We start from the raw sequence: 20,168 nt of genomic DNA, 5'->3' as shown, positions 1-20,168 counted from the left end.
GCAGCCCACCACGTTCTTCTGTCCATGGGCTTCTCTAGGCAAGAATATTGGAGTACTTTGCCACTTCCTCCTCCAGGAATCTTCCCGAAACCGGGGATTGAACCCATGGCTCCTGCATTGGCAGGAGGGTTCTCTACCATGAGGGAACCCACCATAAAACCATATAGGGCCCTCCAAATTGATTATTTTTTACTTTTCTAACCATTAAAATGTAACTCAAACTCAGACTTAGAAAGTGAACTCATGGTTGCCAAGGGGAGGGAATAGTTAAAGACTTTGGGAAGGTCACGTACACATTGCTATACTTAAAATGGATAACCAACAAAGACCTATTGTATAGCACATGGAACTCTGCTCGATGTTATGTGCCAGCCTAGATGGGAAGGGAGTTTGGGGGGAGAATGGATACACATATATGTATATGTCTGTGTTCCTTCACCGTTCACCTGAAACTATCACGTTGCTCATCAGCTATACCGCAGTACAAAATGCTTTTGGCGTTTAAAAAAAAAAAGTAACTCAAGTACATAAATCTATCTGCCAAGAAAGGAAGCGGGTGCTAAGTGTTCTGATAGAGTAGGACAGGGCAGTGGGACCCCTTGGGATCAGAAGTCCAGCATTTTAACCTTCAGGCTATTCTAAGTCCTTGGTAATCACCCATGATACTGGCGCAGAACCCGCGGCCGGCCCCCAGATGGCTCCAGTCCGGGGCGAAGCAGGACAAACAGAGCCACCCACCCCGGGAGCTCACGCCGACTGCCACTCCCGGAGGGACGAGAAGGGTCCACCTTGCCTTACGCAACTCCTAAGTTTAATCTGGGGCTCAGAGCAGGAGGTGGATCAAAGGGTGGATGACCTGAGGTCACCTGTGCTCTGGCAAGGCATCTCTTAAGCGTGGTGAATCGGCGTGGTGGCCCTGTGCCCAGGGCAGAGATTTGAGAAAATCACCCGTGGCAACAATGAGGCCAGGAGTCCTCAGTGACTGCCAGGAAGCTTGCTGAATGTTGGAGGGAGAGAGATTTTATGTGTAATCCAATTTGGAACAACAACAACATCAACTGAACGCTCCCAGTTCTGCAAGGGAGAAAGCCAGCCCGGGTCTGAAGGGACCCTGATCGTGCCACTGGCCGGAGGTGGGGGCTGGCTTCCTGGTGAGACATTCATCTCATCAAGCTGCGGTCTCCACGACTGCAAATCGGGACCCCCTACCTCAAAGGTTTTGTGAGGCTTCAAGGCCAGCACCTAAGTACTCCGCAAACCACAGTTATTAGTACTATAAGCTTCCGGGTTACTGTGACGGGTAGAGGCCATGCCAAGCGGCAAAGGCCCCCTAAACAAGGGGGGACCCTAATTACCCTAATATAAGCTCCACAGAGACGCTCTCCAGGTTGGCCCTGAGTGGGGACCTGTGAGAAAGAGGTACAAAGTTGGCATCATCAGTGACAAGAGGGAAAATTCAGCCTCATATCCTTCTTGCAGACCTTCTCCAAGTCTTGGAGAAAACTTCAACAAGGAAGAAACAGCAGAAGCACACAAAAATGAACCTTAGCAGCAGGAAGGAGCCTCTCTGAGCCCCAGAGGGGCTAAGTCACTTCAGTCGTGTCCGACTCTGTGCGACCCCAGAGACGGCAGCCCGCCGGGCTCCCCTGTCCCTGCGATTCTCCAGGCAAGAACACAGGAGTGGGTTGTTATTTCCTTCTTCAATGCATGAAAGTGAAGAGTGAAAGTGAAGTCGCTCAGTCATGTCTGACTCCTAGCGACCCCATGGACTGCAGCCCACCAGCCTCCTCCGTTCATGGGATTTTCCAGCCAAGAGTACCAGAGTGGGGCGCCATTGCCTTCTGAGCCCCAGCATCTCTGACCAGAGGGATGCAGATCCTGCTGGGTGCTAATCAGGTGAATGAACCTTAAACATAAGCCTCATTTCCCCATGGAGACCCTCTGCCTTCACGCGAATGGACAGGCTGTGGCCACTGGCCAAGGAGCAAGATATGGGTGAGGACCAGTGATGACGGGGGCAGGCTAGTCCCCAACAGGGTTCCACTCTACCTGCCCCCCCCAGACATCTAAGAAGCCACCTTTCCCAGGTGAGGTATGATCCCAGAATGAAGCCATCTTCCCTCAACATCCCACTTTTATTCCACATATTTTATGCAGCAGGCAATGTGCTGACTGTTTTAAGCAGGTGATAATTTCTAACCCCCAAAATGACCCTGAGATGTAGTATTATTGAACCAACTGTGGTGATATTTCTAATCCCCACACTGACCCTGAGATGTAGTATTGTTGAACTAACTGGGGTGATATTTCTAATCCCCACACTGACCCTGAGATGTAGTATTATTGAACCAACAAGCTGGATAAGTGAGGCTCCCAGAGACTGAATACCTGGCCCAGCCGAAGACACATGGATACGTGTAGCACTTTGCTCACCCCACGTTCCTTCCTCTCCCCAGGATTCTGAATGCAGGTGGACAGAGAGCTATCCTGTGGGGTGGACTCTGAGCCAGGCTGCAGAACCAGGCCCAGGTGTGGGTCTGGTTGACCAGCTGGGTAACAGTTCCAGGGTCGGGCTTGGGGCCTTCATTCCTGCCCTGTGTAATCGCCAACCCTCAAGCCACGCCGAATATATATTGGATATAAGCTAGAACATAGTCCTTGCCGGGCTTCCCAGGTGGCGCTAGTGGTAAAGAACCTGCCTGCCAATGCAGGAGACGTTGAGAGGTGTGAGTTCGATTCCTGGGTTGGGAAGATCCCCGGAAGGAGGGCACAGCAACCCACTGTAATATTCCTGCCTGGAGAATCCCATGGACAGAGGAGCCAGGCAGGCTCAGTCCATGGGGTCCGAAGCTGGACACGACTGAAGGGACTTCACATGGCGAGGCACGAAGTCCTTGCCAAGAAATTCAGCTTCAGAATAAGCGTCCTCCCCAGCTCACCGCCCCCGCCCCCAACAGCCCTTCCCGTGGAGACCTGAGGCTGTGCCTGCCCTGGCCGGCTCAGAGGGGAGGACCCAGACGACAGAGACGGGGCCTGCGGAGCCCGAGGTCGAGGGCAGAAGGCGCTCAGCCACCAGCGACAACGCTGAGCGGCATGGGAGGCTGGCCGCGTGGTGCTCCGGGGAGCACGTGAGTCCGTCGGAGCCAGGAATTCCTGGAGGGAGTGGGAGAGGCCCGCGTGTTAGACAAACCGAGGACTCACACGGGGCCGACGGGACGTGTGCGGGGATCAGGAGGGCCGGGCGGCCGCGTTGGGGAAAACCGGAGGCGCCTGGCACGCCCAGAGGAGGGGAGGGGCTCGAGGGGCTGTGCCGCCAAGCTGGCGCTGGGGCTTCCTGGTAAAGGCCATCGGGGGGCCCTGGGGCCCAAGGCAAGACAGCTGCCAGCATCTCGGACGGGAAGCTAACCAGTGCCAGGGCTGGGGTGGGGGTGGGGGATGTTGAGAGCAACCATCCAGGCAAGAGCCAGTGGCGAGTGGAACTGCCAAAGGCAGCCGTGACCGACGAGACCGGACAGAAGCGTGGTGGAGACACCTTCACTGCGCTGGAACCGGGCTGTGTGAAAAACTACGAAGACGTGGGCAACTTTCACATACAGGCGAAAATATGGTTTTCTTCCGGGGTGGGTTGGGGGGGGGAGCTTCAACTATTAAAAGATGTCCATGACCCAAGCAAACGTCCCTATCTGATTTTGGAGACGCACGGCGTCCAGGGGCAGGACGGGGTACTTGACCGGATGACGAGAGGCAAGCAGAGGGCATCACTTGCGCACAGGCTTCTTCCGGGGGTGCCTCAGAGGAGGGCGGCCTACAGACGCGCCAGAGAGCCGGCCGAGCCAGGAGGACACACGCGCCCACAGGCCCCGCGCGGCTCAGCTGCGCCTGCTCTTTAATTGGGTTAAGCGGTCCAGCGCCAGGGGAAGTGGGCCCGTCCAAGCCAGGGAAGGCTCCAGCTCCTTCACACACCTCTCCCTGGAGGGACCACGTGATGCTCGGCACGCGGAGGACGTGACTCACTCCGCCCAGGGTTGGAGACCTCAGCCCGGGAAAGGAGCTCCCGTCTCAGCCCAGACAGGGAGGGCCCCCTCCGCACATTCCGCAGGTAGACGCAGCAGCAGCAGAGAAAAGCAAGCAGCAGGACAGAGAAAGAAAGGCCGCCACTCTCCCCTATCTACGCGCTTTCAGGCTGGTCCCGGACAACTGCCAGCAGCCGGGGGAGAAGGCGGCGGGCGCGCTGCAGACGAAAAACAACAGCCCGCAGGCGCCCGGCGCAGGCAACGCTGCTGCGCACAAGAGGACTGCCACAGTGGGGGCAGATCAAAGGGCCCCGGGCACCTCGGGGGCGGCTCCCACACTTACAAAAGCACCTCTGTGCCTTTAACTGCAACCCTGGGAAGGGTCCCCGGGTTTCACAACCGGAATGCAGCCCGCAGTGATGTGGTTTGGAAATTAACCTGGCTGCTCTTCCCACTGCTGTTTTACATATTAATTAAAGTGTTTTCCCCGATCAGGAATGCCTGCAGGCTGGCAGGGTTCAGCAAAGGCCCTTCATGCCTGCCACCCCGCAGGGCCCCTGGCTCCCTTGTGCAGGGTTCAAGGATTAAACCTCTCCCGAGTCTGCCCGGGCACCCTGGCCGCCCTCACTGGTATCATGCTGGAGGAGACACACCTCAACACAGCTTTTCAGAATTCATCACTTCCTTCCCCGCCCCAAAGAGGACCGTGCAGTGAAATTTAAGGGAGTTGAGTTGTAGAAGAAACAGCTGGAAGGGTGTCCATCTCTTCCTGAATCTGTAGGCATCTCATCCGCTAGCCTGTTCCTTTCCTCTTGTTTCCTGTCCCAGCAGTGTCTGGAAAATTCACAAACAACTCACATTTCAAGAATAAAGGGACTACATACAGCTGATTCACTTCGATGTACAGCAGAAAGGAACACAACACTATAAAGCAACTATACCCTATCTTTAAAAAAAAAAGTGAAAAAAAAATACGTTGACTTGTCTAGATGATATATTTTTAGGGCATCATAGTGGCTCAAAGTTTGAAAACCACAGAAACCTGAACCCTCAACTTGAAAAACTGTACGACAGACTCAGCTTCCAGCAGCCTGCTCCAATCTCTGACTCTGCATCCTCAATTTGCAACTTCTAATATTATAATATCACGTTTTTAAACTGAAGGTTTATAGTGGTGCTAAAGATATACAATAATGCCAGGACTTCCTCATTACATACATGTGGTTCATATATCTGCCACCAGGATAACAAAGTTAAGTCATAGTTACTGCTGTAGGTTTTAGATAAGTTTAGCCTAATACATCCTTTTCAGTTCTGAATTACAATTTGGACTGTATCCATAAACTTCTTGGATGATGTTAAGGATACATCTTTCTTTGTGATTTCAGAGAACTTTGTTCCCTGTAAAATCAAGGGTCAGGCGATTTAAATTCAACAATGCAAAATGTAAGGCTAATTGGTCATCTGTAACAAAGGCAATTCAGTTTCTAAGCCAAAGAGCAGATTACTCCAAAATTTATGTAACGTGTGGAAGTAGATAGCAATATAAATAAGGAAATCCAGTTGATTTACTGAAAATAGAGCTACTCTATTTCCCTACTTGGGATTCCCAGGTGGTTCAAGTGGTAAAGAATCTGCTTGACAATCCTTAGGTCAGGAAGATCAGCATCTATTTATAAAATTCAAAAGAGATGAATGAAGGTCAGGATTCATTGTAATGAGCATTTAGGGGTGCTCATTCACCCCTAAACACAGAGTGCCAGCAGAAACGCCATCACTGTGGACTTAGGCTTTGAGTGTATCTCTGCAGTATATACATACCGCACCCCCAAGCTGCAAACTTAGCGTGAACCAGTTAGGGTGTCGGAAACCCTGTACCAAACTAGTTTATTTAACAAGGAAATGTAGTCAGTCCAGAGGCAGGGCCCGCTACAGCCTGGAGGACCCATCAGTCTCCAGTCTCAACCCTCAGGCTCATCCATCCGGCATTAGCTCCGCCCCTTGGCTGGCACCTCTTGGAGTGCTGGGCTGACAGCCTGAGAACGTACCCACATCCACTAAGGCCTGCACGGGCATCGGCAACCTCTTAGAAATGTCTGTGGACTGGAGCTGGGGAATCTCCAGCAGAGGAACAGGCTATGTGCAGTTTCAAGTCCCTAACCCCAAAATAACGCAAGGGGATGGAGTTCATTGATCCCCCAGGATTTCTGCACCGGGAAATAGGACTCAAGCACTCTGAGGCTCCTTCCAAATCCAAGAGCCTGTGACAGTACACCTGTTTGAGACAGCCCCACTTTGCCAGGATGGAAGATTCACACAGCATTTATTGAATGCCTACTGTATGCAGGGCACCCTTCTTCTAGGGTCTGGAGAGCAGGCGTGAGCAAGGCAGACCTCACCGCCGAGGGTCACTTACGTTCTTGTAGGGAAGATGGACAGCACACAGGATCAGTTGGAAACACACGGTCTTGGGAAGAGGGACAAGCAAGACAGAAGAGTGCATGTGAAGTACTGAGGCACTGCTCAAGTTTTCATTTTAAGTAGTAGCCAGGGAAGCACGGACCGAGAAAATAATTATCCCAGCCTCCCGCCTCCAACCTTTGTCCCCGAGGCAAAGATCTGGGCTCAAGTCTTTTATCCGAGAGCCAACTCCAGGAAGCCCAGCAGGGAAGTCGGGGTGGGCGGGAAGCAGGGTGCGTGGAGACGTAAGAGTGAGCCCCTCTGGGGCAGTGGGGACTCAGGGTGGCTGAGGACTGGTAGGGGCACAGCTCGGATGTCCCTCCAATAGAGGACCAGGTGGAGCCGAGATCCTGGGGCCCAGGGAGCCGCCCTCCGCAGTGGGCACAGGGAGGTGTCCACGGGCAGCAGCCCCTGCAGGGAGACTTCAGGAGACGCAGGGCTGGAGTCCGGGGTGGGGAGGCAGAGCCAGCGATGGAGACGGAAAGGTTTCCAGGACACAGACTTTGCCTCCAAGTGACGCGGGGACACATCTGACCTGTTTTCTTAACAGGGTCAGATGCTTCCGAATGAAGACTGAACTGAAGGGCAGTGGGAATGGTGAGCGGGGGCAGTCTGGGAGCAAGCCAGGGGCTGGGTGGGGGCCTCGGCGGTTCTGGGGACCACACAGGTGCTGCCAGGGGAAGGGGGGTCAGGGGGTCGGAGGCAGTGTTAGGTCAAATCTGCATGATTGAAAGTTCCATTGAAAGGTCACGCAGGAAAACCAAGAGCTGGCTGCAGAAGCGGGGGCGAGAGAGACACAGGGAGGTGGGGAGCATGAGGAAGCTAGAGGGACAGCAAAGGGTGGACGGAAACCAACCTCTTCCTGCTGCTGTGTGTTTGTGTGTCCGCCCCTCTGACACCAATCCAGGATGGAACACCTGAAGTGCAGCATAAGAATATGAAGAGTCCAACTTACTAGAGTGAGGAGATCCTTGCATTTGCTGCTGATGGGGTAGGAAGTAGGTTTGGGGAGTGATGTCCTTTCTTTTCCATTAAGATGGATCGGCTTCAGGGAGGGAACACCAGACCTGCTGCCCCCTCAACCCCAACGCAAACTGACTTTATTCCCCTTCAAGTCTCCATAGCTTAAAAAAATGAATGTGCATGTTATGAGGTTTAACATAATTTTCATTGAGCGAAAGAATTCAGGGAGAGAGCTTCTCAAACAGCCAATATCAACTGGTTAGATCGTCTAAAGAAACATCTGTGTGGCTGCAGATTTGTCATTCTGATGCTCAGCTCAGATCATGTCAATGCTCGATGCACAGACACTCAGGAGATCCCTCTTGGTACCCAACAGATTCCAAGCTCTTCTCCTTAGGGTTCTAGGCCCTTAAGATTCATCTCCAGCTTCTCATCTGAGGATCCCCAGGGCCGCGTGGTCCAGGAACAAGAAGAAATCAGGGGCCCTCCCTACACATTTACGTGTAGGGAGAGGCCTGCTCCCCACACAGAGGTGGGGACCAGAGACAGGCTGGAGCAGAGAGTCCAGCAGAGCAGGTGGAATTAGCGACGTGTTAGGGAAGGAAGGGATGGAGCCGGGTGAGACCCCAAAGACAGAAATGGATGGGACATGGGGAGGGCCACGGGGGCTATCAGAAGGAAGTGCCAGCCTCATTTACTCAGAGGGAACAGTCAGGAGGTGGAACTGGTTTTCAGGGAAAACAGGGACAAACTTGTAGGTAACTTAGATTTAGGATGCCATTCAGAAAACCAGGAGAAGGGGGTGACAGGACGAGATGGTTGGATGGCATCATCGACTCGATGGACATGAGTCTGAGCAAGCTCTGGGAGTTGGTGATGGACAGGGAAGCCCGGCGTGCTTCTGTCCATGGGGTTTTGCAGACTTGGAGGATATGACTGAGCGACTGAACAAGAAAATCAGACAGAGGCGGCCTGCAGGTCCCTGTCAGTGTGCGATCCTGGCTTGTGGGCCGGGGAGCAGCTGCAGACAGGCGGGAGCAGAGGCCAAGGAGGAGGTCGCAGAGGAGGGAAACGCACACCCAGGAGGTCACAGAAGGCACGCCGGGGTCCACGAGGGTCAGAGGGCAGAGGACGCAGGGAGGGCTGGAGGAGGAGGCCAGCTGCACGGCCAGAGCCGGGGGGAGGCAGCGCCGCGCGTGCGAAGGTGTGGAGCCTGCGTGCCGTGCGTGCGGAGGTGTGGAGCGTGACGCTCCGTGCGTGCGGAGGTGTGGAGCCTGACGCTCCGCGCGTGCGAAGGTGTGGAGCCTGCGTGCCGTGCGTGCGGAGGTGTGGAGCCTGACGCTCCGTGCGTGAGGAGGTGTGGAGCGTGACGCTCCGTGCGTGAGGAGGTGTGGAGCGTGACGCTCCGTGCGTGCGGAGGTGTGGAGCGTGACGCTCCGTGCGTGCGGAGGTGTGGAGCCTGACGCTCCGTGCGTGAGGAGGTGTGGAGCGTGACGCTCCGTGCGTGAGGAGGTGTGGAGCCTGACGCTCCGTGCGTGCGGAGGTGTGGAGCGTGACGCTCCGTGCGTGCGGAGGTGTGGAGCGTGACGCTCCGCGCGTGCGGAGGTGTGGAGCCTGCGGGCCGTGCGTGCGGAGGTGTGGAGCCTGACGCTCCGCGCGTGCGGAGGTGTGGAGCCTGACGCTCCGCGCGTGCGGAGGTGTGGAGCGTGACGCTCCGTGCGTGCGGAGGTGTGGAGCGTGACGCTCCGCGCGTGCGGAGGTGTGGAGCCTGCGGGCCGTGCGTGCGGAGGTGTGGAGCCTGACGCTCCGCGCGTGCGGAGGTGTGGAGCCTGACGCTCCGCGCGTGCGGAGGTGTGGAGCCTGACGCTCCGCGCGTGCGGAGGTGTGGAGCCTGACGCTCCGCGCGTGCGGAGGTGTGGAGCGTGACGCTCCGTGCGTGCGGAGGTGTGGAGCCTGACGTTCCGTGCGTGCGGAGGTGTGGAGCGTGACGCTCCGTGCGTGCGGAGGTGTGGAGCGTGACGCTCCGTGCGTGCGGAGGTGTGGAGCGTGACATTCCGTGCGTGCGGGGGTGTGGAGCCTGACGCTCCGTGCGTGCGGAGGTGTGGAGCCTGACGCTCCGTGCGTGAGGAGGTGTGGAGCCTGACGCTCCGTGCGTGAGGAGGTGTGGAGCCTGCGCGCCGTGCGTGAGGAGGTGTGGAGCGTGATGCTCTGTACCGGTCCGAGCGCACTCTTCCAAACTCACGCACCTGGGGAAACGGGAGCAGCTCTCCACCCAGCTCCCCCATCGTGTCCTCAGGAGAGCCGCGTGAGGTTGGATGCAGAGCAGAGGGTCTCGTCGTGAGCGGCCCGCAGAGAAGGCGCTGAGGATCCATCGCTGGTGGGCAGGACCTGCGGTCACCGCGGGTCTGCCCTGCTCCACCCGGAAGAGGGGGAGTCCATCCTCCTTCCAAGATGGAGCTGACGGGTTCTCTCTCAGAAGCTCTCCGTGACTCGGCAGAACAGCCCCGGGGAGCTCCAGTGTCCCGCCTCCGCTAGTCTTTGCTCTCTACATGAGGCCCGAGGGGGGCTCGCTGACTTTCTCACCCCAGCCCCCCACCCCAGGTAGCCTGCTTCTGCTGCTGCTGCTAAGTCGCTTCAGTCATGTCCGACTCTGTGCAACCCCATAGACGGCAGCCCACCAGGCTCCCCCATCCCTGGGATTCTCCAGGCAAGAACACTGGAGTGGGTTGCCATTTCCTTCTCCAATGCATGAAAGTGAAAAGTGAAAGTGAAGTCGCTCAGTCGTGTCCGACTCTTCGCGACCCCATGGACTGCAGCCTACCAGGCTTCTCCACCCATGGGATTCTCCAGGCAAGAGTACTGGAGTGGGGTGCCATTGCCTTCTCCATCAGGTAGCCTGAGAGTGACTCAAACAAACAGGCACGACGTCGCAGAGGCAGGAGGGAGGGAGGGTGTTCTGCATGGGGGACAGGACCTTATGGAAACAGAGACCCCCCTTCCTGTGGAAAGACAGGGTGCTGGGAGATAGCCAAACTGGGGGAGCATGAGAAAACCCAGGTGGGCATCCTGGGGGGGGCAGGAAGGGGAGAATGGGTGTCCCCTGTAGGAGGCTTTGATAGCAGGATCCCCTGGTCAGGAGGTAAGGTCTGTCTCGACTTTCCAGGCTGACCGCTGGACTCTGTAATGTGGATGGAGAGGCAGGTGGGACCACCGGGGGAGGACGGGCTGGGGGCCAGAGGAAGGGGAAGCGCAGTGGTCACCAAGGGTCGGGGGCAGGGTTGGGGGGCGGGGATTAGGGGTAGGAAGTTCAGGAGGAGACCCTCCTGCCCCGCGACGCCACCCATGGAGCCAGCAGGGACACCCAGGGCTGCACACACCTCTCCCTCTGTTCCGAAGGGCAGGCCCCGAGCCTGTGAGTCAGCGGGCTGACTCCTCGTCTAGCCTGGGCTCTCGTCCGGGGTGGGGACAACCGGCCTGACTGGTGTCTGCTCCGCGGGCTCCCCCGTCAGCCAGGAGACCAGCCCAGGCCTGCTCCGCCGCCAGGGCCAGGCCCCCGGGAGAGCGGGCAGGAGCCACTGGGCTCATGGAGGACCAGGCCTGCTGCCTGCCACTGGCTCCACGTCCTCCCGGACACGGCAGGTCACAGCCAGGCCCGGGTCAAGGTCACAGCCAGGCCCGGGTCAGGAGAGGAGACACACACCCTGGCTCCTGATGAGCCGGGCCCCCCATCACTTCTTGGGGGCGGACACGGGGCCTATGAGACCTTGGCCATGGGTCATGTTTAGCTCCTGAAACCAAACGAGTTGCTGGTTGATACGATCGTGTGTCCCTCAGAATGTTGTTTAGGGAATTGGGGGGAGAAGGATCTCTAGTGCTCCCTATCTGACTTATCTCCTTGCTTGTCATTCATTACAAAATTAGTAACCTTTATGAAAGACCTATGCCTGCTGCAGTCCATGGGGTCACAGAGTCAGACACGACAGAGCAATGGAACTGCACTGAACTGTACCTGCTACCGGTGGGTGTTGAGGGGAGGCATCCGCTGTGCTGTGCTTATCGCTCAGTCATGTCCCACCAGGCCCCGCTGTCCACGGGATGCTCCAGGCAAGAACACTGCCATGTTCTATACCAGGGTATCTTCTGGACTTAGGGATCGGACTTGCATCTCCTGTGTCTCCTGCATGGGCAGGCGGGTTCTTTACCACCTGGGAAGGCCCCACAGAAAGAATGCAGAGGGTAAAACCGCCTTCCCAGAAGAATCGAACCAACCAGTGCCCTGCAGCCTCTGCCCGGAGCCACCGCCTGGCCCTGCCTCCCGCCTGAGTCACCCAGTGAGCCTCGCTGGGTGCAGAGGGAGGCCTGCCTAGCCGTCCTGCCCAGCTGTGCACGGCCCTCGGGGGGCAGATATTTACTCACGGGCTGGAGCAGATTTTCAGCCACACCTGGGTGCCTCCCGGTGATCAGGAGAAAATGTGGAGCGGAAGGCAAGCATCCCTTTGACTGAGGGGAGTCTGCTTGCAGGAAGGTTGAGTGGTGGGAGGGGTCAGGGAGCAGCTTTGCTTGCTAACTGGAAACATTTGTGGTGGAAAGCTTTCTCCAGGATCCAAGGACCCTTTGGAGGAGGCCAGACAGGGGCCGTCTCCAGGGCGACTCCAGAGTTCCTGCAAACGCTGGAGGGCCCCCCGGAGCCGCCAGCCTGCACGCCCCGGTGGGTGAGGGCGGGCGTGAGCTGCAGGCGGATGCACTATTTTGCCACTACGACCCCGTGGCCCCAGCGGGACTCACCGTCCTTCAGGCAAGTCCACAAAAGTCACCGAACTCAGCAAGCAGCCCAGAGGAGAGGGAGGGGACCAGGTCACCGGACCTCTGCGCGGCTCTAGGTGCTGCCCCGGGAAGGGCCGCCCTGGCCACTGGCCGGACGTCCTCGGTCCAGGCCGAGCAGATGAAAGCAGGAAGCAAGGTCCACTGGCCTGGAGCTGAGTGTTTTCAAAAAAACAGACTGGACGGGAGGAAGGACTCGGGTCTGCTGTGAGAGCAGGGAGCAAAACCTCAGCTGCCGGGGAGGAGCTGCCATCTCCTGCAGATCCTGCCAAGCTGGAGGCTGCTGGGCCTCTTCGGGGGATGCTCAGAGGGTGATGGGAAGGCCGTGGGCCTGCGGTGGGGGTCCCTGCTCCCCCCTCCCTCGGAAGGGGAGACAGAGGAGCCCAGGCTGGCCGTGGGGCTCGGGGTAAACCCCACCAGGGCTCAGCTCCCCGATGGAAGGGGACGCGAGGAACGGCCAGGCGGCGTCTCCTGGCCTCTGCCAGGACAGGACTCCTGCACGGGAAGGGAGCACGTGGTCCCTGAGGCAGCGCCAGGCTGGGTCCCAGCCCAGGGCTCCTCCCTTCCTTGCAAGGAGTCTGAGAGGACTGCGACCACATCCATAAAAGAACTTTGTAAAGATAGGGCTTTTCCTGGGATTTTGCCGTGTGATGCCCTCGTAAATTACTAACAACCTGGCCTCTCTAGATTTTTAAGGGGGAAAAACGGTTTCCGCACACCCAACACGACACTTAGCAAGCAAATCTCTACTCTCGTAAAGTCGCCGCGGGCGTGGTTTCAGGGTGTCCTCTGGCTTCACCCGACAGTAGAGGGAGGCGGCAGGTGGGAGGCATGGTCACCGGCAACTTGATTACAAGTTTATCCTCAGTTATTTTAATGGAGGTGCCAACCTCCACTCCTCAGCATGCCCAGAAGTGCTCATACCCTGAGAGGATGAGGGTCATGAGTCTTGTGTTTGGCTTTGTTTGGACAGCATGGGCCTTACTACGCTGAAGGTCACCGTAACAAGATCACAGCGATGTGATGACAACAATTATACCCACAGACGAGGAAAGTACACCGAGCCACTGATGCCATCCAGCCACGGACAAGACACACAACCTGGCAATCTGGGATCGCGCTGACTGATCACATGCACTGCTGAAACGAGGGGTGATGGACCCAGCGCCGTCGAGGTCTAAACAGGCTGTGACCCCCTTTGTCTTTCAACTGGTGGCCCTGAAGGGTGGAATGGATGAGGAAGTCAGACACTGGCATAGCTCAGGGTTAGACATACACAGCAGTGACGGGCCTGCCCGAGCAGCCTGAAAACTTGCCAAGTGACCTTTAACATGGGACTCGGGGCTTTGAGACGGACCAGCTATGATCCTGCCGGTGAGCTCACAGGTGCTGTCATCCTTGAGGGTGCCCATCCGCATCATCCACGCTGCCCACGAATGGCTCAGAATCAAGCTCTCTCCAGTCAACGTGGGGGGTCTTTAGCCTACATCTGGGGATGCCCTGTTCATCTAGCCTTCTCCTCCAAGTTCAGAAATTGGTTTCTGGTGATTACTTCCAGCTTCCACGGGACTTTGATAAAAGCCCCTCACTCCTTTACTTACAGTCGACATTTCCGGGTAAAGACACTGATTCTTGCCTTATATGTCTCCCCTCCCCTAGAATGACAGCCCTCCCATCACTAACCTAACAGATTTCAGGGGCATCAAAACCTGTAGATCATGCCTCCTCCTAGGTGTCTAACGGGAACCCCAAGAACAACCAGTCTGGGCACCAACAGGCCGCAGGTCATCACCAAGCTCCCAGATGCCACACAGGGCTTACCAGGCTTGAGATTTAAAAGCCAGCATTCAAAAATCACCTTCCACACTGCTCTGATTTTATTCGTTCAAAAGAGAAGGCACTGATGTTACTGCATTTCAATTGATACAATGCCAGTAAAGTGGATGTATAAAAAAGTGGTTTCTAACAAGGAGGTCAAGTTGTCCTTGATAAAAATCACTAGAGGTCGATTTCCTATTTTCTGTACCTCCTGGCTCTGGTGCTGTGACCACCCCACGCCCTGGATGCTGTCTGTCTGGCACCTGCATCTCAGGAGTCAGGCCGCAGCAGGCACTCGGGCATGGACTCAGGGGGTATGCTTCCGCACTCGAGTCCTGGTTCCACCCCTCCTGAGCTCTGCCACCACCCCAGGAAGTCCTTTATCCGTTTTGTGCCTCAGTCTGCTCATCTGTAAAACGGGACAGTGATTCCCACCATCGAAGTTTATTAGGAACCATGAGGGAATTAATATTTGCACAGCATTTAAAACAGCATCCGGGATTCCCCTGGTGGTCCAGGGGTTGGGACTCTGAGCTTCCACTGCAGGAAGCCGGGGTTCGATCCCTGATGGGGAAACTAAGATTCCTTATGCTGCAAGGCCAAGAAAATAAATAAAATAACAAAAAAAATCAAGGCAATAAATAAACAAAATGACAAAACAGCATCCAGTATGCCTGCAATGATTCTACGCTTGGTAAAGTGAGTGTTTTTTTTTTTGTTTTCTTAGTACCTCGCCTTTTCATACACCTTGTCGCGTGGGCGGGGCGGGGGGTTGTTTTCTGGTTTCCAGAATACAACTATTAAATGAAGATGTAACAAAACATTTTTAAAGAGCCAAATATTTACTTAATGACTAGGAACACCAGAAGAATGGCTTGATGTCAAATTCATTATCCACACAGGAAAAAGCATCGTGCAGGCGGTCTTCATTTCATAAATAATGTATTTTATTGTATTGCATATGGCTATTAAGGAGAGCATCCATGATCAATACAGACTAAATACAATGCACTAGTCTAGTTCCGTGGAGTCTGGTTCCCAGCAGTGCCATGTCGGTCCTTCTGTACAGCGGAGACAGTGGAAGACAGCAGGAGAAGTCAGTCTTTCGTCATATCACGACAGCAAGAGATATATTTAACATCTTGATCTCCAGAAACAATACGTATCCCCCCAAAAGAAAACACTGTTTAATAACTGTTAAAGTTTATATAGCAAAAAATATTTTAACTTTAAGGTAAGTCAGGCAAAATGTACAAAGACCCAATATACATTGTGAAGTTTTAACAAACATAACATTTATACATTTTGGTTCCATTCTGTAAACTAAATTAAAAATGTAAATATTGCATATGCCTTTTTTTTTTGAAATGTACAAGATAGAAGAAAATTTAGTATACTGTCAACTTTTTTATGTCGTCGTTTGAAGCGGCAGGAGGAACATGACCACGGGAAGGGTGGCAGGCCCACGTGAGGGAAGGGGAGTCTAACGCTGCATCCAGCAGGGTCCATGTCCAGTCCTGCGGGAGGGGCGGTTTCCATGGCAACTCCATCCATCCTGCGCCCCAGAGCTAGACCAAACCTTTAGGACACTTCATACATCTTTTTCATAAAGTCTCTCTACACTACACGCTGAACATGACCTTCAAACCAACCTCAGGTGGTCTGTGCACGGCTGTGCTGCGTGATTCCAGAAGCGAAACCTGAGAAGCTCTCAGGGAGGTCACTTTACATTCAACTTTGTCTTGCGATACAATCCTCTGTTCTGAAAGGTCAGCGTGGAAGGAGAAAGACGCTTGCATTGCGATTAAATATAGGTTTAAGACATCGAATCTTTTTGGTCTTCCTCTAGAAAAGCCTCATTTTATGAATGCATTATTCTATACTGATATATATCTATATATTTATATATATTTTTTTCTCCCCCTACCACCCCACCCCCCCCCAAAAAAAAAACCCAACTCGTATCTCCAAGGAATTTGCGTAACGTCTATAGGACTCTCAAGAGAGGCACTGAGGATGGGCCCGTGGGAATGGGGGCGCCTACAGCCCCCCTCGCCCGCGTGTCAAGGGAGCGCAGAGTTGAGCTGACACTCTGCAGGTCAAGGGCGGCGGCTTCTAGGGACACCCTCGGTGATCGCCACAACACTGATATTTCCAGAACACTGAGAACATACGAAGAGGGGTCCGCTCGTCGGGAGTTTCTCTGACAAGTGACATGCACTGTGAGATTGGTTTGCTTCCCCTGTGTCCCAGGATGCCTTCTTTATCAGGTCCTTTTCCTTTGTTTTCCTGTCTCTCTGTGTCTTTGTTGTCGCTGTTTGGGGCAGCCTCGTGGCCCGACACGAGCGCGTCGTCGTCAAGATAATACATTTTAGAAGAGACCTGCCCAACCCTTGACCCCTGTCTTGGAACAGCTCGCATGCCTACGTGAATTTTTGGTTAGAGAACTGCAAGCTCAAGGTTAAGGACAGCAGAGACATTTGAGCTTGTCAACAGGATCAGAGGCGTCTGCGATCCGAAGTGCCCACATAAACATCTACAGAGAGAAGCCTGAACAAGTCTCTTAAAGGTAAAGAGATACTCAGCCCACCCCCAACCCGGGCCTTCCGAGACCCCGCCCCCCCCCCTCCCCCACCCCGTACAGTTGATGATTTGCAAAAGTAGCTTGCTTTCGTTACATATAATAATTATTATTTATCCATCCATCTTCAGAGTCCAATCTCAAGTTGCATCTCCGTGGAGAGATGTCAGTCCCACACGGGGGCTCTGTGCGGGAGTAAACACATAGGTCCCTGGGCTGGACTTGGATGAGCAGCTGTGTCCGGGGCTGGGGGATAAGGCAGATGACCGCGCTGGAGACTCAGCCAGCAGAGGGGGACCCCCCCCCCACCACGCCGACCCGGCTTCACCTGGAACTGAGGTAGGACGGTGGTAGTTTTGAGCGGATGTCCGTAAACACCAGATTTTACCACTTGAACGCGAGCTGGGAGAATCTCCTAGCATGCTGCGGGATACATCTGCTGCGTCAAAACGAGGGCGGGGAGAAAGACACTGGCCACGACCAAGACTGTCCGACCTTCTCGTGAGTCACTCCTTCCGCTCATGTTGTCGAAAACCAACACACAAACCGCGCGAGGAAGAGGACTGCACCGCCCCCCGCCCCCTGGCCCAGAGGCTGGGGGAGACGGGCGCATCTGCGTCTGACTATGTGGTCACAGGTGCGTCCACACGCGGCAGTCACTCAGATCCAAAAGGAAGTGGCAAGCAGCTTCTTCCGGTGTGTTTTAAAAAAAAAATGCTGAGCATCTTCTTCCCATGGTTTTCTGTGATGCATGTCGTCACGGGGGTGAAGCCGGACAGGTCTTCACTCTGCAAGAGGAAGCAGACGCATCAGTGGGCTTACTGTGCGCACCGTCACCCTGGGTGGGGAGGCGAGGTCCCCTCTTCCCCGTCTTTGGTCACTTTTCGGGAAGCAATCCACTTTGGGAAGCAAACTTTTACTCACTCTGTTTTCCTAGAGACAAGCTTGATGGGTAAAACTCCCACTCAGTCTCCCTGGAAGCTGGGCTGATGGATTCACAGTGTGCTGGTGAGATCCATCAAGTGAGGGTCCTATTTTCAATGCAAGAAAACCAGCCAGGATTCTCCCCATGGCGGGGAGAGAGGCCGTGTGACCTGGCCAGGGCCCCCTCACTGCTGGGGCCCAGACCTTCCCGGCGACAGAGGGGGCCAGACCCACTGCCTTCCTCACGGGGCTGTGGAGACAATGAAAACCTCGCCACGTGGCACAGCGTACTGTCAACCACACACATGGCACGAATGTGTCACAGTAAGACCAGGGGAGAACTAACAAGTCCACACGTCTGCCCCCAAGGAAGCCCTGCTCATGGATCCTCTGCCTCTTCCTCGTCCAGTTCAGTCGCTCAGTCGTGTCCGACCCTTTGTGACCCCATGGACCGCAGCACACCAGGCCTCCCTCTCCATCACCAACTCCCGGAGCTTACTCAAACTCATGTCCACTGAGTCGGTGATGCCATCCAGCCATCTCATCCTCTGTCGTCCCCTTCTCCTCCTGCCCTCAATCCCTCCCAGCATCAGGGTATTTTCCAGTGAGTCAGCTCTTCGCATCATGTGGCCAAACGATTGGAGTTTCAGCTTCAGCATCAGTCCTTCCAATGAATATTCCCTGTTCCCAAAATGACCCTAGATTTCAAACTCTCCCGTTACACACTCCCTCCCTCTGCCGATGACCCCCTGACGGAGACCTGGCAGGATGCCCACCAGCTCCGCTGACTGCGTCCGCCCTTCTGGGCTGAGAGACTAAACTTCCTCAACTTTTTCCAAATTCCCTCGGCTCACTTCTGCTGGCTCCTTCTCCAGGGCACACAGCAACCCGGAAGACTGACATGTCGCAGCACACCGCCTCTTTCCGGCTCTTAAACAAAAACACCAGGCTGAGTACCCCTCCCCGGGTCACAGGAGCACCCGGCGGGTCACGCACCATCATAAACAGAACAGTGTCGTCCCGCGAGGCTGTAAGTTACTTAACCAGAATCTCTGCATATTACTCTAAAATCACTTAGAATTCTAATGATGGGTTCTCACCACACTCCCGGATTTACTTCTTCGTACATCTACTGTTTTTTGTTCATCTTGAGCTCTGAGGGCTAATCCCAGCGAGACGGAAATGTCCAGGGTGTCCCACGGCCGAGAGTGGGCACCTGCTCCGTAGCCAGGCGATGCCCAAACCAGAGCCAGCATAGACGCTGCTGTCTACCCACAATGTAAACACTGTGACTTTTCATACTTAAAGTTCCCAACAATGTGGTATTTTGAGACAATGCCACTTTATCTTATTATATTAAAAAAGGCTTATGTCTTTTAAGAAACCTAATAGGTAAACTACTCGGAACATGAAATGTAATGGAGAACAGGGCCCCAGAGTTCCTCCAAAGGAAAGGCGTGGCTCCATCTATTTCAAGTTCTCAACTGAGAACTTGAAGGTTTGCATCCCTTAATTACACAGGCAATTGTCAAAATCTACCTGAACTACTGAAGAATTGATGCTTACGAACTGTGGTGCTGGAGAAGACTCTCGAGAGTCCTTTGGACTGCAGGGAGATCAAACCAGTCCATCCTAATGGAAATCAACCCTGAATATTCATTGGACGGACTGATGCTGAAGCTCCAGTCTTTGGCCACCTGATGTGAAGAGCTGACACGCCAGAAAAGGCCCTGGTGCTGGGAAATACTGAGGGCAAGAGAAGGGGGCAGCAGAGAATGAGACGGCTGGATGGCATCACCAACTCAATGAACATGAACCTGGGCAAACTCCAGAAGATGGTGAGGGACAGGGGAGCGTGGCGTGCTGCAGCCCAGGACTCGCGAAGAATAGAACACGACTGAGTAACGAGCAGAACCACCACCTGAGCCGAGTCTCCCCATAAATGAGCCTGCATTTCTCCACTCTGGCCCCGACCATGGGAAGAGTCCTGTGGCCACGGCAGAGGCAGTCGTGACCCCGCGCGTCACACTTCCAGAAAGAGTTCCGTTCAGTTTATTTTTATACCAATGATTAGCTAAATGTGGCTAAATCGTCTCGTGTTAACACTCAACCCCATTACCTTGAAAACAGCTAAGCAAGTAAGTTCTCTAACCCCTCAAACTCTAAAACACACATTCACTGAGGGCTAACACTTGCTGAAAAACTTACTCTCCTTTACCATCTGCAGATTCACAGGGCCATGGACACTTCTGCTGTTTTTAAGGGTGTTTTACGGCTATGAACCAACTCCTGCCATTAGAGCGCCATCAGCCCTAATCAAGCTGAACGGGTCACTTCCTTGAAGCACAAACCAGAGAACTGTCAGAACTTCAGTTTCTAAGCGTCAGCCTTCTGAGAGCAGAGCGCTCGGGGGCCAGAGTGAACTGTGTATTTATTCCCGGTGACCTTTCAGCCTTCTTCCCAATTCTGCTCTTGAGCGGCGCCTCCGGGAGGCCCGCGGGCGGATGAGGAAGGCGGTCCCCGCCGGAATGGGAGTCACAGGACAGCTCTTTTCCTGGCAGGGAAGCGAGTACCTCTTTCACAGCTGC

General features: G+C 54.7%; 1 protein-coding gene across 1 annotated transcript in view; it reads right to left on the bottom strand.

Annotated features, from left to right (window-relative positions):
* Positions 1 to 15,000: 15,000 nt before the first annotated feature.
* IRS2 (insulin receptor substrate 2) overlaps positions 15,001 to 20,168 on the bottom strand; it is a 31,000-nt gene continuing 25,832 nt past the window's right edge. The window contains exon 2 of the mRNA XM_020898317.2: positions 15,001 to 17,444. Coding sequence (XP_020753976.2) covers positions 17,440 to 17,444 — 5 coding nt within the window. The 3' untranslated portion in view covers positions 15,001 to 17,439. The remainder of the gene's footprint in view (positions 17,445 to 20,168) is intronic.

The sequence above is a fragment of the Odocoileus virginianus genome, chromosome 8 (assembly GCF_023699985.2).
Source record: "Odocoileus virginianus isolate 20LAN1187 ecotype Illinois chromosome 8, Ovbor_1.2, whole genome shotgun sequence".
In the NCBI taxonomy this organism is placed as follows: domain Eukaryota; kingdom Metazoa; phylum Chordata; class Mammalia; order Artiodactyla; family Cervidae; genus Odocoileus; species Odocoileus virginianus.
Note: the sequence above shows the minus strand (reverse complement) of the source record. Positions and strands in the feature narration are given on the sequence as shown.